The sequence below is a fragment of the Drosophila yakuba genome, chromosome 2L (genome assembly GCF_016746365.2).
Source record: "Drosophila yakuba strain Tai18E2 chromosome 2L, Prin_Dyak_Tai18E2_2.1, whole genome shotgun sequence".
Classification (NCBI taxonomy): Eukaryota; Metazoa; Arthropoda; class Insecta; order Diptera; family Drosophilidae; genus Drosophila; species Drosophila yakuba.
In genome coordinates, this window is record NC_052527.2 from 15,838,283 (window position 1) to 15,864,110 (window position 25,828).

Here is a 25,828-nt window from a genome sequence, read left to right on the forward strand (position 1 = left end):
TCTAACGCCCACAAACAGCCCAAAACTGTTGACAAATTCGATCAATTTTAATTTGAATTTTCTCCCTGGAACTTGACTATAGCGTTTTTTTAAATTTAAACCAAATTCAGCATCTTCTGTTGTTTTTTGAGATTATAATTGTTTCTCCGCATTCTAAACGAAATCTTTAGCCAGTTGAAAAAAGATATCTTTACCTTTTTCTTTCATATTGAGAGCAGGAAAGCTCCCCGTCTGTTGCTGACAGAAGTAATGGAATCGCGAGATGTTTGTCAAATTAAAAACACAAACTGGTGCCTTATTTCCCTTTTAGGGGCGTGAAAAGTCAACAGGGGGAGTGGGAAAAACGCACATCGCATCAACTGGGGACATCGGCGGAGAACGGAAAACGACAGCAACAGCAACAGCATCACGTGGCAACAACAAAGCCATAAATAACAAAGCCAAGTGTTGGGGGACACTTGGGGAGGGGCTGGTGGTGCAGGGGTGCGGGGGTGGCGAGGAGGAAGCCGCTGCCAACAAGGACGACAGGTACAGACGGGGTGGTGCTGGCGGGGTGTTTCTGGATGATTGTGCCGCTGAAAGCGCAGCAACAGTCGCAGGGAGTTCAACAAACAAAACAGCACTGGCCGAAAATGGGTTACAACATTTTATAAAGTAAAAAAAAAAACAAAACCTCATGTTAAAAAATAATCTAATCCATTAAGGGAAATCTTAGATTTTGTTTAGCTTATGTAAGCCAAGAAAGATGAAGCGACTTTCATTTCCTTTCTTTAAGGCACTACCTTTACAAGTATGCAATCTAGTTATACAATTGGAACGTTTTTATAATATACAATATAAATTATAATATAAAATATAAAAATAAATTTCATTTTATTTCAATTTCAATGTTCAAGGGAACATTTGGCAACATTTTCTTTTGTTTAGTCAAATATAAGGGAGTGGTGACACAACAAGATTGGAGGAAGAAACAGAACAGGGCTTATGCAAGAAAATATTTACAATCAAGTCGATTAACAAAGGGAAACCTTGTGACGCGCACTTTGAGTTTTTCCTTGTTGCTTCCGAGCCCCGCTTTCTTTTTTTTCCACTCTCAGAGTGGAAACCCGCTGCTCGGGTGGTTTTCCTACGAGCGGCCTGGATTTTGCTTTTTTAATTAAAAATCAGTAGACTCACGTAGTCGCTTGCTTTGCGGAGCCTCTTCAGCCGCCGACTGTCATCAGCGCCATTTGGCAAATCAACGTAATCATTGCTCCTCCCAGCTGCCCGTTGTTTTCGCACCCCCTGAACCAGATTATTTTTCATAAGTTCTACGAAGGCAGCACTTGAGATCCTTTGCAACATTTCCCCGCCAGCGACAACAATTCATAAGCGACGTCATCATTAGGGAAACATTTGCCGCCTACACACTCCTGCCACACGAGTGTGTGAATTGTGGCGACTCCCGCTGATTTCTGCCTCTTCAGCCCACCTCCCCATTCCCATCCCCATCAAACATCCTGGCCCAGTGCTTATTGTCTTAAGAGGAAGTCTGCCAAGGAGCAGGAGGAGCAGGAGGAGCAGGAGCAGGCACTGCCGCCGAGATTGGCAAGCGGATTGGGGCCACGCACCTCGTTTTTCATTGAAAGGACTCCCTGTTGGTGGTTTTTATGCCATGGCGGATGTAACCAGAGGGGAGATGCTTCCTCACTGTGGATATATCTAAAAAGTACGAATATGGTGAAAAATTATTAACGGAAACTATAACTTATTTGAATCAATGCAGTGTTAGTGAAAAGCAATTCCGATATGGGGTCACATAAATATGCGTAAAGTTTTCCCTGTGCAATATGTGTCACTTTACTGGTAAAAACAAATAATAAAAACTAATAAGTTATCGGAAAAATATTGTAAATTTTGAAATAAAAAAAACGTAAAATATTGATGGATCAGTATATAAGGAACTAGCATTTGTATTTTGGCATAAAGCTTATATATCGTAACATATTTCTATAAGTACAGTTTATCCTTCAATAAATCTACTAAAAATATTCTTCAAAATATTATTATTATATAATTCTTACATCAATATTGTATATTTCAAAAGGTTATATATTCTGAAATACATTTTGGTTAGAAGCCAAGAAAACAACGTAAATATCAAGAAGCAAATACCTTTTTAATTCAACACACATTAGTTTATAATTGTTGTAATGTATTTGAATATATTTTATTTTATGGCGGCTAACTTCTTCAACTTTGTCCTCGCTGATTCGACCCACTGTGCCTTTACTGTTCAGCGAGCAATTGCAGCTTTACATTTATGGCAATCCGCCCCTTTTGAAGCGCTTTCGTCCCTGCCCTTCTCTTTGCCCTGCCTTTCCCACTGCCTTTCCAAATAGACGAAAACGCTATTTGAGTTTAGCAGAAGAGAATTATGATAACGCGATTGTCAACAGCAGCCGTGATTTCATTTTATTTCCTTATTTTTTGCTCCCATTTTCCCGCTGTCTTTTCCGCTGAGATACAGTTATGATTATGACAGACACCATGTTGTTTGGGCCAAGTGAAAACATATTATTAAAAAACTACCCAGTTACCCCCTACACACCTCCACCACCCAACCCCTCGCGACACGTGCTACAAGCCGCACAACAGTTGTTGTTATTGCCCCGTTGTTGCTTTTTTACAAAGTGTAAATTGTTTTAATACTTTTTAGTGCTACGCAGCGCCATCTTGGGTCGCGTATTGGCGGCAGCTGCGCCAAACAGCCACGCCCCTCCTCCGCCCACCACTCGGGAGCAACTTTTTACTTACACGTGTACGCTGCACGTTCAAATCTCAACTTTTACGACCTCTGCAGGATATTATGGTCGTTGTTTTACTAGCGTCACTTTCGGACTTGTTGTTTTTTTGCGCTCCTGCAATGACTTTTACCTGTTGGCTGTGGCCAAAGTGGGAAAAGGGCTGCACTCGGAAAAATGTTCTAAATTTTATTCAGGAGCCTTCCTATAAATCAGTCACAACCTTCTTCTTCAAAAAGTGGTACGAGAATGTATTGCACATCGTTTAATATGTCAGGTAATTTATTGCATAGGTTACTTTTATAGGAAAATAAATAAATAAAAAATAAATAATAAATAAATAAACAAAAATAATAAATAACTAACTAAATAAATCAATAAATAAATAAGTAAATAAATAAATTACATAATTATGTACTTTGATAACTGTTCTCAGTGCACCAATTTTCACCTGCTGCTGCCAAGTGCCAACTGCCAACTGCTTTTGCTGACATTTCTCTAGCTGCAGACCGTGTGTCTCAGTTTTAATCAAAATTGTTTCATGAATTGTTCAGTTGTTCCAACTGTCAAATAAAGTTTTGACGCCCCTCAACTCGGAAAACTCCGGGCAATTAAAATACTTTTGGCCGTCACTTGCTTATTTCGTTGCCTTTTGCCGCTTCATGTTGACTGTTCTCTCCTGGCTCCCAATTAGTTGGGCAATTTCGCCCTTCACTCTTTGAGTGTCGATAAAGAGTGCAAATATTTAACATTAAATGGGAAAATAAATTTATTTACTTTCGTCTTTCATTGCAGTTGGTGAAACAATTTCTTAAAACGCAAACTTGGCAATGGCAACTCAACTGGGAGAGTTTTAAAAGTAAGTTCAAACTTAACTGTATCCTTTAATATATAAGTTTGTTAACAAATCGGTAGGAGTTTGTAGTAATAACCTTGCGGCTCTAATTTCTTCAGAAAAAAAGCCATTTTGATTGCAATTGTTTTTTTATAATAATCTTATATTTGAAATGGTTAATGTTTGCTGGCTGTTTAATCTAGTAGGCCAAATATTGAAATCAGCTCTTTACTTATAGACAAACTTAAAACCAATTACCCAAAATATTTGGATATGAAAGTGTAATGTGTTAGTTTGTTGTTGTACTTGTGAGTGTATTGTTTTAACAGGACATGGTATCACTGGTCAGTAGCACGAATTACAAAGTGAAGCCTCAATTGCAGTGAACCAGTAGCAGCGTGTTAATTGAATAATATGAGAAGTTAGTGTCGACTCCATTCCCATACGCAACAGCTGCCACAAAATGGGAGTCCCGTGCAGCAAAGGGAAGCCACAAGCCCACCGATTTCCACTGATTGGTTTATTCCCTCGTCCACGTTCCATCCGCCGACTATCTGCCCGGGGAACGCGGATGGATTTCATTAGAGGGTCTGCACCCGATTACCACATTTTCACCTGGCCCGCAGTCTAATGACCACCTATGAGTGCGCCGCTAATGTGGTAACAGAACGCCCAAGGGACGCTGGCAGAAACGCTCCCTGGTTGGCCGTGATTGAAATGGGTCAATCGCTAAACGGCCTGAAATGTGTCAAATGGCCCGAAGTTAGTTGCACCAACCAGTTGCAGCTACCAGAAGCTGCCACTTCAATGACTGGCTAATAAACGCGACCACATTCTGGCTCGAACCAGAAGCACTCAACCGAAAACCACTCCACTCACCTGTGCCACCTGTTTTACCTGCACTTGTTTTGGCCACAAGAGAGAAAGAGAGGAGGAGATAGAGAGAAAGAGAGCTGTGGTGAGTTGGCTGGAGCTGGAGCTGGCCGGCGATCATCTCGGTGGTGAGTATGACCTGCACCAACCTGGCCAAAACCCGCCTTTCGGCCACCAGCTACTTTCTACCATCTTCAGTTGTTTAAGCAGCCCCGAAGCGATCGGTGCGAAGCGATCGGCTGCTCTTCCGTGAACCAAGAATCCAGATAGGATCCAATCCGATACGTATCAATCCGAGCGCGAGTGCACGTAATTGGAGCAAGCGGATCGCCCGTTAATTGCTGACGACGGTAATTGCAGGCCGCCGCATACCTGCCAACTGCTCGAGGTGTTCCCCGTTCGTTAATGTGTCAATTGATTGATTGGCCCGCGACCAGTGATTGACGCGATGCTCTCGAAGAAGCGCTGGTGGAAGATCCGGCTGCCGCAGGTGGGCAAGCAGGATCAGTCGAGGAACTACCGCGACATCGTCAATTTGAGCGAGTGCTCTTCGGTTCTGGCAAACACGGCCACCACAATTAGCGACAGTTCCACCACCACCGCCAGCAGCGGCAGTCCCACCCGCCACCGGAGCTGCGACAGTCTCTCCAAGAGCTCCCAGGCGGAGGCGGGCAAGCTCTTCCCCCGGAACATGCCCAGCATACGGCGGAGTCGTCGCAGGGCTGTGTCGGCGGAAAGGGAGCGCCTGGCCAGCCGGGAGCGGCTGGAGGAGCAGGTCCAGCCACCGAAGATGCCGCAGATACGAGCTGGCCAGCAGTCGCAGCTGTCGACGGTGACCAAACTGACGCCCAGGAAACTGGGAAAGTCCACGTGTTCCAAAAGTAGGAGTCATCCTCCTGCGAAGTGCATCATCAAGTCGGCAGTGCGAGCCAAGACCAAGCCAAAGGCCACGATTACCCTAGCACCCTACGAAATAGCCCTGGAGCTGCCCAACGAATCCCCTGCTCCCACTTTGGCCATGGCAGTGAGCCAATCTGCCGGTTGCGTGCAGAGGAAGCTGAGCAGCGAGGAGCAGTTCCACTCCTCGGGCATCTCCTGCAACGGGGAGACCGACGACGATGTGGAGGTGGCCATGCTGACCGGCAGCCTAACGCCCTCCCAGATGGCCAGGATCCAAGTGCAGCAGGTCCTCCCATTAGGCGACCTGAGGAACCTGAACCGCTGCCGCAACAGGAACGCCGTTTGGCTAAATCCCAAGGATACGGAGCAGCTCCTGGAGGTAGACAGGCGAAGGAGGGAGGCCCACTGCTACTCCAACAAGGCCATTGCCGACGATATCCAGCTCAGCGATATTGAAGAACAATTGGCCAGGTTTGATGGCCACTCAAAGAGGCCGCCACCGCCGGCAGCGACAGCTTCCAAAATGTAAGTCTCCTCCACCGGCCATCTCTATCTCTAATGGCCATAACTCTCGGCGATAAGTTGGCGGGGAAATCGAAGCTGGCGGCGGGAATGTGGCCAACTAATTTGAAATCCATTTGATGAGCTTTGCATTTTCCAATTTAAGTGACTATAAAACGGGCGACGCAGTCGGCAGTTTACAGCCCAATTTGATGATTGCTTAATAGCTTTATATGAGCCGAATTCCTGGTCCGAATTGGGCAGCAGTTGGGTTCTGGAGGATTCGTTTTCTAATCACTGGAATCATACTTTATGGTTCTTTAAATGAAATAGGCTATCCCAGGTTATAGCCAAGGCAGATCACATTCAAATGGGTTGGCAAACTGACAGGTTTATAGATTTCTGCCTTACGTTGAGTTAATAATATTGAAAATGCCCGCTTTAGTGTTGGGGAATTTAATACCTTTTAGTTGGCTTTAAAAATGTGGGTCTGCAACTTTCTACCCATGTTGTTTTTACAAGTATTGAAAGAGAAATACGAATGCCAAACAATTAACCGACTACAATTGCAATTGCTGAAAAGACAATAAACAAATGGACAATAGTGTTGTATTTCGGCCTTTGGTTGGAAACAACTGAAACCAATAGAATTAGAAATATGGATCATATCGAACACGACTCATGTTTGTCTCCATCGCTTCATACATTTACTAGATTTTTCGATAAATTAATTTGAGTAAAACTTCTTAAGGAATCCAGAACGATATATAGAGCGTTGAGTTTACAATTTGCACCTGATCAACAGCCTTTGTTGGCTACGCGTATCAGTTTCAATTGTACTGAAAGTACAAATCCCACAGGTCGCCCTCGAATAATGGCACAAATAATCCGCCATAAGAGGCTCTGCCAGCTGGAGGCGACTTTCTGGGCTCGCTAAGAAGGTGTTATTAATGCCCGACTATTTGCAAACTGGCACCGGTAAGTTATTTATCAACTTTGTGGCCAGCACGTGCTCCTCCTTCGAGTTTTTGCTCCTTCTGTCGAGTTTTGTTAACTGCAAAATGAATTGCATGCAGCTAAGTGGCAACAGCAGCGGTTGAATAAAGCTGGCAGAACTTCAGGTCCACTGAGCCCATCCTCTCGAGGTCCTTCTCCTCCTTCTCCGCCCGTCACCTTGCGTTTGCATCCTGCAGCCTCATAAATTCCATCCGTCGACTTCATAAATTGAGTTCTCTTTGCCGCCTCACTGAGTGCCCTTCATCGGAAAGGTATTCTGTATCTTCCAGATCTTTCGGTTCTTCGGCATCTTTGCCATCTTTTGTATTCTCTGCATTCCGCGTGCAGACTTCATTTGCATGGACTTCTGTTCATAAATCTACGCAAAGTGTTAATTCATTTTTGTTTTGGGTGCAGCCATTACATATATTGCTGGAAGGAGCCATCAAATTCCCTGGAACAGAACTTTGTAATTTGAGACGCACTTCCACATCCACATGCACATCCTCTCGAGCTATTCACAATCAGTGAGGCCATTAAATTCGCAGTTTAAATAAACCAAATCCAATATTGACTGGCGGCTACTTAAAGCGTAATTAAGCGCCTTGCGGACCGGGCACTTTGCATAGGAACCTCAACAATAAAGTAAATAAGTAGGGTTCGCCAGCGGCCCTCTTTTTCCAGCCTGGCTAATTGAAGTTGGCCAGAAGCAAGGGGATAGTCCGCGGACCATGTCCATGGACCACCCGAGAGGTCCACTCCGGACTTATCGGTCTACGATTTGCTTTGATTTCAAAATGAGCTACGCATTTGATTTTAATTGCATTCGATGTGCGCAGTAGTTGGGAGCGGCGAGAGTGGAATGGAATGGAGTTGGAGCCAAAGCCATTTGGCCGTGATATATGGCATTTTAATTGAAATGGCAAAAGGCCTACAATCGTGAAGGGAAGCGGCATGGTCAGGGGGGTCTGGGCCTTAATCTGACTTTTACTGATTCGCGGACACATCAAGTAACGCCCCTTTCAGTGCTCAGCGCTCCAGTGAAGTGGAGCTGATTTTCTTTGGCCTTTCTTCAGCGAAAAATGTTGAAATTATTTTATTTTGCGGGGCGTTTTGGCCAATTTCTTTGGCTGTCAGCGAACGAAGCCAATCAAAACCACTACTCGTTCTATAGAAAGTTCAGCCCCCCATAATGTGTGACACAATCTCGGCCCGAAATGTTGTATAAGCCATCTTGATGGACCCGGTCTTTGTCTCAAAGTGGCTGGGAAGTCAGAACCCGCGTTTTATTGATTCAACACCTAATCGTGAATCCATAAAACGCATTAACAAAACACAAGATTTACAAGTGAATGAGGAAGAAGACAGAAGAGTTGATTGATTTCCCCTCGAGTTGCGGCAAACTCAAATTATAATCAAAAAGTCGCGGCTCGAGGGAGAAGAAGTTAAGTATTTTGTAAAGCAGAAAATGTGTTTATGAAATAAAATCGAAAACCGCACATAAAATTGGCCAAAGTGGAGAGGGGAGGGCTGGCTAAATTGAAGGGCGTTTCTTTGCAAGCTCATTATATTTCCTGTTCAGCCGACCGATTATGATTATCTTTTCTCTTTGGATGCCCCGTGCGGTACATATGTACATCTGAGGAGCTCAGGAGCTCAGCATCAGTTTGAAGTCAATTTAGTGGCCATAAGTCAGAGGTTGCTGGTTGGGAGCGTGTGTAAGCCAAGTGAAGCATTCTAGCTCCAAGTCGATAACCAGTTTGCCGCATTATGGCGTTTAATTTTCCAAATTTACTTTTAATTGAAATCGGAGGAGAGCGCAGGCCGTGTAATTAATTTAATGGCCATCACTTTGTTGGCCAAATACAGGTAGGTGGGAAGCGAATATAAAAGCCGTTTTGTGCTGTCATGCCCCTTACAAATTGTGGCCAAATTGTGGCAACTTGGGTTAGACCTGGACCTGGACAACTACCAAGTGGCATTGCCTAGATCTCCAGTCGCCCACACAACGCATTGATTTCCATGGGAGCTCTAAAAATACAAACCTTAGAAATTGCCATCAATCAGGCGGTGGTGTCTTAATGAGAAACAAATGTAAATTGAGCCAAGTAGCAAACTGGCACAAATGTCACTTGGCCGAAAAGCTTGTGAAAGTGTCTGGTCGAATCGCCGATCGCCCGCACAGATCTGAAGCTGGAATTCAAGTTGATAATCGTGATTTGCTTGAAATATTTTAGCCACTCGAGCGTCGAGATTTCCGCAAATTAATTTCGCCCCCCATCTGTGCGGCACTTTGCGGAGAAAGCCGGCTCGCAGATGGATGCATTTCCACTCCTCTGATTTTAGATACCAATTTAGCTGAAAAAACACGTGTTGTCAGCTTGGCACATTCACCCACGGCATTCTCTACATCAGGAAAAATGAATTAATAATTTAATTTTAAGCTTAATACATTCCAAAACTGCATACTATACAAAGAAACTGATCTGAGTGCATACTATTAATAAGAAACTGATCTGATTGCCCATGATGAGATTGTGTTTCTTTCTTGAAGGGATGGTAACCCACCACAAATAGTGCCCAGATTAAATCGTTTCTCCCAGTGCATAGGACGTGAGTTGGGTCAGCTCAAACACAATCGTCAGCATCAATCCGCGGCGGTTTCAACGAATCCACACATGTCGCGCCGCCTACGCGACTGGAAGCGTTAATGAGACGCCGATGGCACTTGGCCATGGCTTCGGCCAGCCCTGCAAATGGCAACTGATAAATTGGACCCAGCTCCTAACGGATCTGTGGATCTGTGGACGTTCTTAGCCCAGACGCTCTAACAAGATCCTGTTCGCGGCCTCGACCATTCAGGCTTCATTAGCACAGGCAGAGGCAGAGGCAGTAAAAGTCGGCAGCGGAGCTTTCCCACTTGGCCAATTTCCCTCTCTGCGGCAGCACAAGACCAGAATGTCCAGACCGGACTGGATGGCGATGGTGATGGTGGCTTCCTGGTTGCACCCAAATGCATTAGTCTAATGCGAACTTGGTCTTGGTCTGGGATGGCTGTGTGGTTGTGGCAATGTCAAGTTGCTTGGGCGAAACATTTGATGACTTAATTGCGCATTTTAGCAGATACACATGAATGCGCCTAGAGAACGCTGGCGACTTGACAGTGCACTAAAAGAAACTTTAAAGCACTTCAAATAAATGGGAAAAGCTTACATCCAGTCTACTCTCTCATTTCAATAGTAAAACATGAAGACATTTGATATCATTCTCATTTAATTACTCTGAAGCTTTAAACTAGCACAAGATTGTATTTATAAGAGTAGGGTTCAGTTTCCATCGGTGTAATCTGTCTTGGGGCCCAAGGAGGCTCCCCAGTGCACTACACAACTTTATTTTGACAGGCGGCGATTAGAAGACGACTTTCCCAGCCGTCCAGCCCGCCGCCCCTGGTTGCTCCTTTGTTAATTGAAATGTTGTTGTTGCTGCCTGCTGATGCAGATGCTGATTCCGATGTTTGTTTGCCAGTTTCCACACCGTCCCTGTCCCACACCGTCTTTCCGTATCGTCGTCTCCCTCCCTGTCGCCTGTCTGTCAAATGCTTGTTGCTTTTGTCAGTTGTCATGTTCTGAGCGGGGACCTACACGATTTTACCATTGGTATGGCTATTGCCATTGCCATTACAGTTACAGTTAGCCATGTTTGTCCGTATGTCCGTTTGTCCGTTTGTCTACAAGTCCCCCTGTCCGCTTGTCCGCAAGTCCGCTTGTCCGTAAGTCCGCTTGTTTCACGAAGGAAGTATCGGCGGCCGATCAAACGCATGCAAAGATAATCCATTTACACCCCAATGGGATTCCAATTTGAAGTTGGAAATTGAAAGCTCGTAGTGCGTGAGAAAACAGTTCAACGTTTTGAACAACGATTTGTGTATGCCATCATTAATTATGGGACCAAACATCCTTTCGGCCTTTTTGCTGATCATCGGAGCAGAGAGTAGAACCAGAGCGGTCATAGACGGCTGCACTTGCTCCATCGCTGCGGTCACGGCCAGCTGAATCAGGGGAACCAGGTGACTGAGGTGACCGAGGTGACTCGGGTGAATGCACTGCATTGCAACCGCAGGAAAGACAACAACTCCGCCCGAGGGAGTGTTTGGACTGTTGCATTATTTTCGGTAATTGCTTTTGGCCATCCCGGGGTTGTCGCAGCCGAAACTAGATTCCCACGTTCCAACAGGAACAAAGCCAGAACTCTGCCCACCTGTTGGTCGTCCATCCATTAAGCAACTCATCTATCTTTTGGAACTCTGCTCGCGTTTCACGCTTGGTTTGAGCTGAGTTTGAGCTCAGCTGTCATACGAACACAGACAATAAATTCTACTCTGCTTTTCGTTTTTTGGGCTGTTCTTTTAAGCTGGTTTCTTTGTTCTGACTTCTTTGAGCTCCTCCAATTTCACTGGGCTTCTGCGAAAAGAGACTTGGGCCGCGTCAATTATTTTGTAGGATTTTAACGCACTTTAATTTAATCAACTTATTGTGGGCACCTTTGTGCCCCAAAGCCTTCTCCGATTCCCAAATGTAATCTTTGCTTTGATGTGCCTTAATTTGGTGGGAGAGACACGAAGAAGAGATTGTTGCCAAGAAAGCAATTACATTTATCACCGGCTTCAATCATCATCATCATCATTAAGCGGAGTACATCAAATTAGAGGAGATATTTAATTTATGTCTAAGACCTGTGGGAGCTTCGTATCATTGGCAAGTAATCTTTGGGCCAGAATTTCACAGCTAACTAAATGGTTCAATTGTATGCTGGGAACGAGTTCAGAACAACGGAACCCAGCTCGTATAATCCCTCAAAAATCGCATCCATATGAAGCTTTTCCAGCTCGAAGGCAATTAAAACAAAACACATGAAAGTCCGGCAACAGAGTAGCATTTTGTCAGGGAAATCAATAAGGCGGCACACTAAGCCTACAAAAACTTGGCCATCACCGTGGCAGCCTAATGATGCCAGCCAACTAGTTGGCCATTGAGGTATTGAAGTTCGCTGAAAACTGAAAACAGAAAACTGAAAAATACCTCCGAGCAGACGCCTCAAAAAGAGTGAACAAGTAGCGATCGAATACACGAAGCGAATTACAGAAAAAGAACAACATTTTGCATAAATTAGAGCGAGCCATGCAACATGGAAATCGCTGAAACGTGTCCAATGTTGTTGACAGCGTGGCAAGAAGGACGTTGGAAGGCTGGTGGCACGCCAAGTGGGTAAGGGGAGTGGGAGGGAGAGCGGTGGCTTGCTGCATAAAATTAAGCAAAAGCTGTTAATGACGAACGCGAAACGCGGCTCAAAACCCGACTCAAACCTGACTAGAGTGGAGTTGGGTTTCGCCTCACATGCGGCATGCAACTAGCAACATGCAACTAGCAATGCCGCGACATTAGCGGCAACAGCATCAGCAACTTGCTCCCAAATCGCATCTGCTAGTGTGGGCTGCCCAAGTGCAATTCTTCTTCTTTTGGCCCCTCCGATTAATTATGCATCTTAGCCGCTGCTGAAAACTAGGATCCAGATGCTGAGCCGTTGACTACGATGCTCTTGTTTGACTTGGCCATCTATATCAGGGAGTGGCATCCACGGAAAGGGGGCTCGGGGGCTTGGGACTCCCCGATAGGAATTTGGTCAATATCTATGAACATGTAGTGAACCTTTTTATTTGGGTTCAAAAAATCCCTTGATGCAATCATCCCATTAGTCTGCTTATCTGTAGAAATATAAATAATCATTGTCTTAAGTGGTGCATACGGGTCTGCCTCATTTCTAAGATCCCCCGAAAATATCTTGCGCCTACGCCACTGCCATCATTGCTTCTGGCTTATCACTAGCCGGGGTTCTGGAGTGGAGTGGAGTGGCGAATAACGTGTACCGTCTAACGGTAACGCTGCACTAAATCACCAGGCGGTACTTAAATAGGCGTTGCAGCACACACACACATTGCAATCCGGGGAACTCGTGCAACGGGCCCAACTGGCCGCCAAACTCAGCATAGACCCAATCCCAGAGCCACTGTTATCCCCGGCCAGGTCCCGATTCCAGGTGACTCCAGGTGACTCCAGGTGAGGTTCGGGCGCGCAGACAGGCACACAAAATGTGCTCATGCTCGGACAAAAAGCCATAAAGAAAGCGAAGAAGCTGAGGGAAAACAAGTCGAAATGCATAAAAATGCTGAGCGACAGCAACACGTGCAACATATGACGCGATTGCATGTACGGACTTTTTGTTTGCTTTACGGCCCGCTTTCGTATCCGATGGGTTTGGAGTTGGGCTATGGGTATTTGTGTGACGTAAAGGCAGTCAAACGTTGGAGTTTAACCCGAAACTCGGCTGCATAGGGGAATAAATTGCGGCATTCCGGCGAGTCGTTTGGGAGTCGTTTGGGCCAGACAATGAAACACGCAACGCAACAAGGTCACGAGTTGGGGGGCCAATGAACGAGATTTCGTAATGGGCCCTACCCTGAACTGCTCCGCATTGCCACGCCCCCTGGCCAGATATAAATGGGCTGCTCGATCGGTGATTGCAGATCGGTGATCTGAGATCGCATATCGGAGATCGTGTGCTGGTCATGGATAATCAAGCATTACTAGGCCTAATACCGGGCTTAACCCGGTCGAGACGGCGTTTATCTTTCGGCCAATTGTGAAAGTAATCCAATGCGGATTCGCTGCCTCGACTCTTTTCAATTATTAAGAATTGCATGTTACGTATTAATTTCGAATCCTGGCTCGCTGCTGCTTCAATTGCACTCAATTGCCTCCTCTGTGTCGTAGTGCATTTAGCGATTCCCAGAATAGGAGCCCCAGTGGAAAAAACGGGTTTTTTGATGCTTTTGAACCAGTTACGTGTTCCTGCTGCGGATTTTTCTGGGGAAACTGCGTGTCTAAAATGTAATGAAATCGTGGAAACACAACGGCTGCGGCAATCGGTGGAACGAATAGCAATGCCATCGATATTGTAGTGTTGCACTAAATTGAGATATTATTACGGCTGGGATTTGCCATTTGTGCAACACAAAGCGTGATGAAATTGCTAAAAAAAAAAAGTCTGTTAATAAGCAGCAAATATGATTAAATTGGGTTAGACCAGATCGCAGCTTAACCTCGTAAGATGAGGAAATCGATTTGGAACCTAAGTTTTTAAATAGGCTTAGAGAGTGTAAGAAACAAACAAATAATATGTTGTTTATAGGATTGTGAAGGATAATAAAATTATAAAAACGAGGAGAGGGAAAACTTAATTTAATATTTTTTAAGTGTTTATTGTATTGGAAAGTTTATGTATACCAACCATTTATCCATTACACCTGTGGTCACATTCTGTGCACTCTTCTGCACTCAAATTTAGAAAACGGGTAATCGCATATAATTCCCAAAAGTGTCTTCGAAATACCGAAAATGAAGCCGCCTATTCGGTGTTGGCCAAGCAAAAAGACCGGATTGCCAGTTGCAGATCGCAGAGCCAAGTTTCTTTGGCCATTTTCATGCGATTGGAGTGCCAAAAACAATTTACTTTTAATTATCCTCAGACGTGCGCAATGGCGACAGGCCATCAAGGAAATGACAGACATCAAACCAAATAAACTCAAAATCTTCTTAACCCAAATTTATGTATATGTCCAGGCCGCCATCCGTAGTTGGTCATGCGGCATTTTTGCGTATTTTTCGTACTTTGCGCCTCGCAAACTGGCGTTTAGTGCAGAAATCGCATGCACCCGTGTAGAAAATGGTCCACAGGTTTCTCTGGCCGAAAAGAGAAAACCGAAATCCGGAACGCGTCTAGGCCGAAATGTGGCAGCCAAACAACAACTGTTGGCCATATTCGGCAGCTGGAACTGGGATTGGATTGGAATTGATCTGATCTGGCGTGGCTCTTAGTTTTTGGCCCGGCGCTTGGCCGCTGTTTTCTGCTATCAAAGTCAATCGCCAGTTTCAATGGGACAGTTACCAATTCATCGGGTGACAGATTACGCCCTGGCCGGTGGCAGTTGGTTTGGGTTTTGGTTTTGGTTTAGAAAGTACCCTGTGATCGATCAGCTTTTGGCACCGAGCCTACCCGCCAAGCAAATAAAATTTGCATTGCCAGCCACAGAGAAAGAAAAGAGTGGCCATAAACTTTCTCCACGCCGAACCATCCGTATGGAGGTGTTAATGGCTCCTGGTCATCTGTGTGGCACTAATGCACACATGGAGAGTAGCTAATGTACCTTCATGCCACCCGGAGTGGCATTCACTTTCCGTAGGTTTAGCTTCATTAGCAGAAGGCTAAACTCCGATTGTGATGAGATGTCTTTGATTTGCATAAACCAGCGGCTTACACGGTCTCTTTCGGTGGAATGGCAAATGGGTCTTGGCTTCTTCTCACGTTGATTAGTAGATACAAATGCTGGAAGGCCTAATGGTTTCGTATGGCTGCTATTCATGCTCCGAATGTTGCGCAATTCGATATGCAGGGCGGTTGTGAATGAAACGTTTAATATTTCACACAGCAATCACACTCGCTCGACTCTGAGCCGAACAAATGACTTTAATTGCCACACAAACAAATATGGTAGGAAAAAGGTAGGCCGAGTTGAGCCGAAACATGACCAGGAATCTGTCGGCCGTCTCTGCTTGGCTGCGTAATCGCGCGGCGTGCCACAAACCGAGTGAAAGTACCGCAGAAAGCGGCGCGAAGAAGATGCCACAGTGGGCAGCGGTCAAGCGAGTGGCAGCAAACCTTATGATTGCAAATGGGGTTTGGGGTTCGGAGCTCGGGCATTTGATTGGACAATTGCACGCATGCAGCTGCGCCGTAATTGCACTCGAAAGTCATTCGAAATACCTGCGGGCTCTCAAAACGAATACGTATTCCGCTAGTCCAGCAGTCTAATTGCAAATGAGTCGGGCAGATGGAGTCAGATATGATTTAGCGGCATGACAGACAGAATGGCATTCAGTACACGTAAGAATGAGATATAAGTGGTGTTGCTAAAACGAATCAGCTCATTTCAACTCAGAGGGAAAACAAAAATCGCTTCTAACACAAATCAAACAGGTTTTTAACTTAAACGTACTTTTAATCGAGTTATCATAGATAAAGTAACAACCATGAAACAAAGTCTATGAAATTGTATTCCCACCATGCCCATATATAAGCTAGTCCAAATTCATGGAGTATTAACTTTACAGTTCAGTCTCGCTTTCTTTTGACTAGATCTAAGCACTTCAGCAAACTAGAAACCATATCCAATGATTGTTTCGTAATGTGGGCACCTCAGTAATGCTTTCCCTTTCGTTTTATATATCTTCTGCAGCACCCAGTGCAACCAAGTAATCGGGAAATTCAAGCCCACACCCGCACCCCGCTCCTCCGGCAACATGCAGCAGGCCACGCAGCCCCATCCACATCCACATCCACAGCAGCACCATCCGCCCAGCAGCAGCTACTACACGCAAACCGAAAGCGAGCTGCTGCAGATTGAGGCGGGCGGCACGGGCCTGACCTTCGCCTCCCACTCGCAACGCCCCGAGTCGGCGGTCAGCCAGGTGGCATGCACCGCCCACCTGGACGTGCCCTCGGCCGCCTCCAGCGGCAGCGGGGGCAGTGGAGTCAGTGAAGCCCCGGAATCAGCAAGTCGCTTTGTTTCCCCACTGCAGCGACGCCACTGCCAGCCGCCCAGCCACCTGCCACTGAACTCGGTGGCCTCCCCGCTCCGCACCGCCAGCTACAAGTCGGCGGCGGCGGTCGCGGGTCATGGCTTCCACCACAGCCACCACCAGCAGCTGGACTTCCAGCGGAACTCGCAGTCGGACGACGACAGCGGCTGCGCCCTCGAGGAGTACACTTGGGTGCCGCCGGGTCTGCGGCCCGATCAGGTAAGACATGCCCCCAGCTCATGAAAAAAGGTCAAACTACATCCATAGCTCAAATCTTACACGCAAGTTATGGCTCTTCCTTGCTTTCATATTCGGCTGTATTTATATTAAAGCAAGATTTATTTATTTATAATAAAAGCAAAGTTTTTTTTGAGTGCTTGAACCGAAACAAGCCCAGTATACATGTGTTCCGATTTGTCGCAACAAATTAAGTGAAATCTCGGGCGATGTGTTAGGCCTTTTGGGGCCGCAGGCCACCCGCTGCCAGCTTTTGCTTTCCATCGATTTTCCACGGTCTCCCAATCGTATGGTATTCCCAAGCCAAAACCAAAACCAAATCCAGTTCAGGCCTGGCCGTTGGCCACTTGAGAGTTTAAGGAAATCGGTTGGACGCCACTTTAATTTTACGCTAAAAACGCAAAAAATGTTTGCTCCCGAATCGCCATCGGTATTTTTATCTGCTGGAAAGCGAAAGCGTTTTGTAATTAAATTGCCGATACATTTGGCGGCAATTAAAGCTTGAAATGCCTGTCCATATTTTTTCGGGCGGAGGCTTACATAAAAGCTACTGGTAAAAGCCGAAGTCGGCCTCCAATTTTCCTTTTCCTCGATTCATTTTCCCATGAGCATTGCGACACTTTCCACTTGCACGATTTTGTGGGCGTGAATCCACTTTAACAGGCGTTCCATTGCCTCGCTATTTCTTGCCAAATTTAATATACCCCATATCAGTAAGTTTGACTTTATTCAGGAGCTAATCACCCTTTCCGGTTTGCATTTTCCACTTCCAGGTCCGCTTGTACTTCAGTCAACTGCCAGACGACAAAGTGCCCTACGTCAACAGTCCCGGCGAAAAGTATCGTGTCAAGCAGTTGCTGCACCAGCTGCCGCCGCAGGATAACGAAGTGAGTATTGCTTTTGGCCTGGCTAAAAGAACAAAGATGAACACAATGGCTACTTTAGAATTAGTTGAAAAAGAACTTTGGTTGTAAAAGAAAGGTCTATAGACCACTTTCTTCACATTCGTTATTTAAAAGGCGTTTATTTAGAGTAACTAAATATATATTCATTTTTGCATTGATTCAAGACAACTCTTTAATATAAAATGCTATTGGAATGTTTTATTTAAGAAGTAAGAATATTTTAATAGGCGCAGTATTATTAATTAAATTAAGAATCAAAGTTAACTTATTCCCTTTAAAAAACTTGCTCTCTAAAGTATTTGTTGAAAAAGACGTTCCAAGCAACTCGTTGTGACAAAATGTATAATTACCCCGGTGCGGGCATTGAGTGCACAATATAAAGGAGGGCTCCCTTGAAAAGGCCCGGCGAGATTAAAAAACTTGCCACCGCCTTTTGAGTCGCCTTAATTAAAATTCAGGAACCTGACTCAAAAAGCTGACTACTTACTTTCCTGCTAACTTTTTTCGTCTATGTCTATATCTACGTGTCTGTTGCAGGTGCGCTACTGCCACTCGCTGAGCGACGAGGAGCGCAAGGAACTGCGCATCTTCTCGGCCCAAAGGAAGCGGGAAGCCCTCGGCCGAGGAGCGGTCCGTCTGCTGTCCGACGAGCGACCCTGCAAGGGGGTAAGTTTGGCAACAATTTTTACTGCCTTCTTTTCTATTTGCACTCCTCCCACTGCGGACATAATTGTTGCAGAAATTTGCATTTTATTATGAAGATGAGGAGTCGTTTCGATTTCATTTGTGCGCCAGGCCGGGCGAAGTTTTGCGCCAGAGATTCCTTCTTGGCCCGCTCGCAAAGGGGAAAAAATTGACAATGGCCCGGAAAAACAATGGGATAAAAGGTTGATGGGATGCGGGGTGCGGGGTGCGGGTTGCGGGGCGACCGGTGTTGGCAACTTTCAAACGTCTCGGAGTAAAAGATGACAAAAAGATTTCATTAAGTACACTTTCAGCTGGCGAGGAAAAATGAAAAACGTTGTTGCAAAAACAATTGCACTGACTTGGCTCTGACAACATAAAGGCTAAGAGAGTCGCACTGACAGTGGCAGTAATACTCGTAGCTTTTCCCCTTTTCCAAAGTTTTCCTCGCGCGGCAACCGAATGGAGTTGCCGACCAAAGACGCAATGAAATGGCATTAAAGCACAATGGCAGAGTGGCAGAGTGGCATAGAGTAAAATAGTGGCAGAGGTGGCACCCACAGTGCCTCCTGCGTCCATTCACAGTCTGGCCTGCGCTCTGGGAAATTTGCATTGTTATGAGCTGATAGTCGGAGGACCTCCTCCACTCCCATGGCGATGTGCACTTGGTCATCGTCAGCTCGGCGCTTTTTCGGGCGATGTGATAGTTGGCAGCTCGATTTTATTGTGCTCACATTCGCCACTCGTAAAACTTATTAAAAACTTTGTGCCGCATGCTGCGTGTCTGGGAGCTGGTCGGATCCTCTTGGCCGTTCTGAAACCTCTGGTCCTTGAATCCGTCTGCTACGTGCCCCGCCAAATGAGAACCTGGATAGGGACTAGCCCGGAGTCCCGTGTGCGTGTGTCTGATTTCATGTGGCGTGTCCAAATTGGCAGACGAGTCGGGCTTATTATGACTGTGGCCCAACTTTGGCCACACTTCCCTGAGGTTGGAATTCATTAGAGTCCCGAGTTATCAGTGCAACGTAGTCAGGTGAGAGGGCCCGAAACTTTGCCAACTCAATCTTGGCCACGTTAGATTGCTTTGGAATATTTATTCGAACTGCATTTGGCTACTTTCAGCGTTATGCATATTAATTAATAAAATATTTATACAAATAATATTTTTTTATAAAATAAATTATTAAATGCAAAAATTGAATGTTATTTGTATCAACTAATTAATGTGAATAGAATATTTATACAAATAATATTTGTTTATAAAATAAATTATTAAATGCAAAAATTGAATGTTATTTGTATCAACTAATAAATGTGCTACACGCATTAAATCGTGTGGTCGTTTTCACCAAACTTTGCACTTCGTTGTCATGTGGAAACTGATAAACTTTAAAGTAAATCGAAAATCGTAGCTAGCACCAGTCTGAAAAAGTGTTTAAAATTCACACACCATAACTGACTTGCTAAACGGACGTTAAAATGCGAACAAAGGCCTCAACCCGAAGTCATCCAATTGAATGGCGTGGAAAGCATGGGAAATTATGAGGGAAAATTTATGAAACAGTTCAATGATCCTGAATCCTGAATCCCGAATCCCGAATCCTGAATCCTGGATCCACAAAGGGAGGAAGCTTTCGCAGTCAGTCAGGCGTAAATGAGTAGCAAACGTGTCTCACATCCAACTGGCAATGATTTTGGCCAAAATAATGGAATCGAGCGGCGGAAGGAGGAGCTCTCTTCATGACAGATTTTCCGCACGAACAGCAACGAGCGGAAGCTAAAGTTTTGACAAGGATGTGACACTAAAGGTCGTCCTGGCAACAATGAAATAATTACAAGAAAAACCATCTCAGACTCGGCACTTTATGTCAAGAAATATTTATATATCAGAGCACGGAGAAAAAAAAGGCTTGAAAGATTGCAGTAATTCCTGGTTTTAATAAATAAAATTAAATTAAATTCGATTCGATTACTAAGAGTGGAATTTTCTTTCCTGTTTACTCTTAGAATTTGAGAAGTATAGTGGATTTGTGTTCAGTGCAGCAAGGTGGCAAGAGCAGAACCATAAGAACAACCAGCAAACGAAGGTAAAGCGCAGTGGCGTTAAGCGAAAAGTTTATGTACTGAAAAGGGCATGATAACGAGCGTCATTAATAATTTGAGTTGCTTTCTGGGCAAGCTTGGGGGTGGAAGTGTAGCGGGTTTGGGGCAGGATACTGTCTTGCCCGTCTGTCGCTCCGAGTGGGATTAGTCCGGACTCCGGACTCGAAATGGGTTAGCAAGGACACTGCTCGCCCCCCGGGTCATCCGAGTTCAGCTAGGTGCGCTGCGACGGCTCCGCCGACAACAATTTGTCAATAGCATAATTGTCTGGCGCAGAGTGCCTGCAAACAAGCGGCAGCCAACAGCGAACATCCAACAGCCAACTGGGATTAATTGGATTGATAAGATAAATGAGCAGCGATTGCTGTTATTTACATGACATTTAGCCGGGCCGGCAATGAAAATGGGTCCAATGAAAAATGTCATTTTAAGTGCACAGATTTCACAGACAAACTAATCAATGGCGGGGGCGGAGCTTAGGGTCGAAATTGGTTGGATTTGGGGGATAGGATCTGGGGTCCATCCGTGAAAACTTTAGTACTTCGTGCCCACCGCAGAAACTACTTAAAGAGCTTTCTGTTGGAAAAGTTTCCCGAGGAGTTTCTGGGGTTAATCACGGCAGAGTGCAAGGACAAGTCTATTCCATCCTCAATGCGTCATTAGCCCGGTTGAAGGAAAGTGGGGGAACTGCCTAATTAAAGTGTGCCCTGCGCAGCTCCGAGGTTTTTATGATTTTCGTGGCCCGAGGCGATAAATTTTTGCAGTTGCCAAACAATTAACGACGCATAGAGGGAGCCACTAACGCCCCGGGAAATTATCAACCCCGCACAGTCGGGGCCACGGGTACTCGCCTGTCAATGCTTAATGGCTTGCAAAAGTAAATGCTGATTGCGGCAACTCAGCGGATCAGGGGGTTCCAGGACGAGACGCGTCCCACGGAGCGGGAGCATCGCCCGCGTCGAGGTTTAATAGCCTGGAAAGTTAAACAGCAGCTCCTTTTCCAGGATACTGGCTGACTGGTTGACTGGCAACGGCAATGGCATTGGCATTGGCGTTCTGGATCCTGAATCCTTTGCGGTGGCCCTGTGGCGGGGTTGCGTAATTTGCCTGTGCCAGAACGGCTTCTGAAACCAAAGCCAAAAACGGAGACGCAGTAGAGCAATCTCGAGAAGTGTCCAAATGGAGGGTGCGATTTGCCAGCGAACTAGGGTTTGCCAACGGTTCCTAGTAGCTGCATGTGTCGCTTGTTAGGTGATTGTGCATACATTTAGTAAGGCGAACGGGCTAATTGCTTTATGCCGAAGAAGCCACGAGCTGCAGAAAGGTGTGAAAAGCTATTGGAATAGTGTGAACGAAGAAGAGTTCTTTGTAACAGTAAACTAAAAGGCTTTAATTATACGTTTTTTTTAGTTTAATTGCAGAATATTTATAATATTTGAATACTATATGAATAAGTCAGTATATGAGCAACGTAACTACTTTAAGGCTTTGGAAAACCGTCAAGGATCTACCCAATACGATACAATACACATAAGGCTGCGGTTTTCGAAATTCTGCTTTTTAGATTCCCTGATGTCTAGTTATAATTTTATATACACTAAATATTTCCATAGCCGAGCAGTTAGTTTGGAATTATCCTTCTCAACCGTCTGACCTCTGAGCGAACTCAATTAGATCCTTAATTTAGGGACATAGAAACGTCACCAGGCATTGGCCTGTGGTTGCGAATCGTTTTGGGCGAAGCCAGTTCATTATGCGAGAGCGTTTAAAGTTAACGAGTTTCAAGCTGCGTGGCTTGCCAGGAGTCATTAAAAGCGGCACTTCCTGCCCGCATTTCTCAGTTCTCAGCTTTTAGTATTCAGACATTTCTCAGCTCCCAGCTTAAAGCTAGCCCCACAGTGGAGCACTTCTGGGGAGGAAGGTGGGATGAAGCACACCGGGCTGACACGGACACATGCCCGGCAGCTATTTTTGCATGATTTCCGCCTTGGAAAATTCGAGGGGCAACCGCAGAGGGGGGGACACGGAGCCAGGACATTTTCTTGCTGGCGGCTTTTCCTGGTTGGTTTTCCCAGTTGTGGGGCGTTGAGCTTAAGCGTTTTATTACCGTTATTTAGCATTTATAGTCGCTTAAATATTTCTGACCCAGCAGCCACCAGACGCTGCAGATTTGTATCGCTCGAAGAAGTTGAGCATATTCCACCCGTTCGTACAATTTACCTAACTCACTCCTGATTTTCTGCTTCCCTGCTGTCTCCTTTCAGTGCGAGGAGTCTTTGTCCGGCGGTGACATTGTGGTTTTCGCCCAGCGGCTGGGCGCCCAGTTGTGCTGGCATCCGGGCTGCTTTGTGTGCAGCGTCTGCAAGGAGCTCCTGGTGGACCTCATCTACTTCCAGCGGGACGGGAACCTCTACTGCGGTCGGCACCACGCCGAAACCCAGAAGCCGCGCTGCTCCGCCTGCGATGAGGTGAGTACTCGTTCAATTTCTGGGGGAAGACTTTAGAAAGAAAGCCTTTAGGTAAATCTAAAAAGGTTTTACTTCTGTAGAAGAGGAATTAAAGCACTTTCCGTGCTCTGCCATGTATTCCGTATTATTGGTCATGTAGGCTATCCAATGTGGACTGAATAACTACGCATCCAGTACTCTTCGCTAACAAGATACTTTTCGCTTTCTCTCCACTCCTTCCAGATCATCTTCTCGGACGAGTGCACGGAGGCGGAGGGCAGGACGTGGCACATGAAGCACTTCGCCTGCCAGGAGTGCGAGCACCAGCTGGGCGGGCAGCGGTACATCATGCGGGAGGGCAAACCGTACTGTCTGGCCTGCTTCGACACGATGTTCGCCGAGTACTGCGACTACTGCGGCGAGGTGATCGGAGTGGACCAGGGCCAGATGAGCCACGACGGGCAGCACTGGCATGCGACGGACCAGTGCTTCAGCTGCTGCACCTGTCGCTGCTCGCTGCTGGGAAGGCCCTTCCTGCCCAGGAGAGGCACCATTTACTGCTCGATCGCCTGCAGCAAGGGTGAGCCGCCCACGCCGTCGGACACGAGTTCGGGCCCACAGCTGAGACCCACTCACCGGGCCTCCACGTCCAGCCAAATAGCTAGATCTCCGCGGAGAGGAGGAGAGCGGGAGCGGGATAGGGATCCCGGACGAAAGGCTCACCACGGCCATCCCAAGGCCACGGGTAGTGCCGGTGATCTACTCGAGCGTCAGGAGAGGCAGCGCATGGAGGCCGCAGGAGTGGCGGATTTGCTGCTCGGAGGAGGGGTTCCCGGCATGCCACGCCCGGCCCATCCACCGCCCATTGACCTCACCGAGCTGGGCATTAGCCTGGACAACATTTGTGCCGGCGACAAGTCCATCTTTGGCGACACCCAAACGCTGACCAACTCCATGCCCGACATGCTGCTCTCCAAGGCGGACGACTCACACAGTTACCAGAGCATCGACAAGATCAACCTGAACTCGCCCAGCAACTCCGATCTGACACAGAGCACCCAGGAACTGGCCAACGAGCTGGAGCTGGACAACGAGTCGGTGCGGGAGCTGCCCCACGATGGCTACGAGCAGCTTTTCACCAACAATCGCAACCAGGAACACCCGGCCGAACAGGAACTGGACGACGAGCAGTTGGACAACCGACCGCTGAAGGAGGTGCGCTTCCACAGCGTCCAAGACACTATGTCGCGGTCCAAGAGCTACACGGATAACTCCAATGCCCGGCGGCGGAGGAGGCGTCGCAACCAGTCGCGCAGCTCCTCGGAGATGCAGATCAACCAGACGAACCTCCGCCTGCACAACGCCCAAACCCAGGTGGGAACGACGCCCCTGAATCTGCTGAACAACCTGGACAACTGTGACGTGGCCAGCATCTGCTCCACCTGCTCCTCCAGCTCCTCGAGCGACATGGACGACTACGTGTACCGCCTGCCTGCGCGAAAACACTACGGCGGCGTAAGAGTAGCATATGTGCCCAATGACGCCCTGGCCTACGAGCGCAAGAAGAAGATGGCCCAGGACTCGTCCCTGGCCGCCGGCGGAGGCAGTGCATCCGTGGGCGGGGCACCGACGATCATGCACGAGAGCAAGAACTGCACGATTTCCTGACCACCCCCCATGCTGCCGCCACCGCCCTTCAACCTGAGCAGCTACTACATCCTGGACACGATCCTGGAGGAGCAGAGTCTGATGCAGCCGGAAAAGAAGCCCGGCTGCCTGAGGAGAGTGTGGAACTTCTTCGGGCTGGGCAAACCCCGACACTCCAACTCCCAGCACAGCAGCAACGGAAGGCTATACAGCGTATAGCTGTGGAGTGAGGTTTAAAAAAGTGAGGTTTTTAGCACGGTTGCCAACTAAGGTTCTTCCCTAACTAAAAATAAGTTAGGCCTGGGTTGCGGAAAATTTTAAAAAATGTATATAGAGATAGGATGACCGGAGTTTTTAAATATCTTTTTGATGGCAACCGTGGCTGTAAATAACATATCGTCATGTATAATACACTCAATAAGAAGGCACATATGAGATCAGATTCGAGAGAAATCGTTGTACAAAGCTAAAACTATATCATATTTGCATATTCATATACAACATGCCCAGTCGGGGGCATTACCATAGGTATAGCTATATACATAGGTATTCTAGAGCTAGATTAGGCGAACAAAACAAACGAAAAGTAGAGACCACAATCAACGCAATCAACGAACAATAAACTCCAACGAAATCCTATCGATGGCCAACAAAAGAATCTCCGAAAGAGTGAAAGTATTATTTGTTTCAGATCTTAGCCAAACGTGCAATAATTTAAAATGGCAGCGCAAAATGCTAAATAAGCTCTTCCAACTGCAAAAGCCAAACCGAGAGATGAAAAACCATTAGCATTTGCCACATTTGCGGTTTCGTTTCTTCGGATATTTTGTTAATCAAATCGATTCTTTTGTTTGCAAGTCAAACGTTTTATGTAATTTGCGTGCTTTCTCCGCGGAGTAAAAGCGAAATTGTTATCTAAAAGCATGTGTCCAGAATACTTTTGTGCACCAGTGAGAGTTAAACGAAATCTTATTTCTAAGCTATGCTATATCAACAAGTGTGTATGGAAACATAATCAAAAGTAAAATATATGTCTGTGTATTTTATCCTTAACAATTGACCTGTCCTTTAATTAACTCAATTTCAAGGAACCTACTGCATCCATAATTTTAAGTTTTAATTTCTCCCATACATTGCCACTAGCTAAGTAAAGGGTATCTGATAGTCGAGGAACCCGTCTGTAGCGTTCCAAACCCTGAAGACTTATCAATCGCTCTCTTTGGAT

At 46.2% G+C, this 25,828-nt stretch overlaps 1 protein-coding gene across 1 annotated transcript; it reads left to right on the top strand.

Annotated features, from left to right (window-relative positions):
* Window positions 1-4,701: 4,701 nt before the first annotated feature.
* On the top strand, window positions 4,702-25,659 carry LOC6528384 (protein espinas). The gene is made up of 6 exons (XM_002089395.3): window positions 4,702-5,916; window positions 16,238-16,799; window positions 17,591-17,704; window positions 18,260-18,388; window positions 22,774-22,977; window positions 23,200-25,659. The coding sequence occupies exons 1-6, from the start codon at window positions 4,940-4,942 to the stop codon at window positions 24,622-24,624; spliced, it is 3,411 nt and encodes a 1,136-aa protein (XP_002089431.2). The 5' UTR covers window positions 4,702-4,939; the 3' UTR covers window positions 24,625-25,659.
* The last annotated feature ends 169 nt before the right edge of the window (window positions 25,660-25,828 follow it).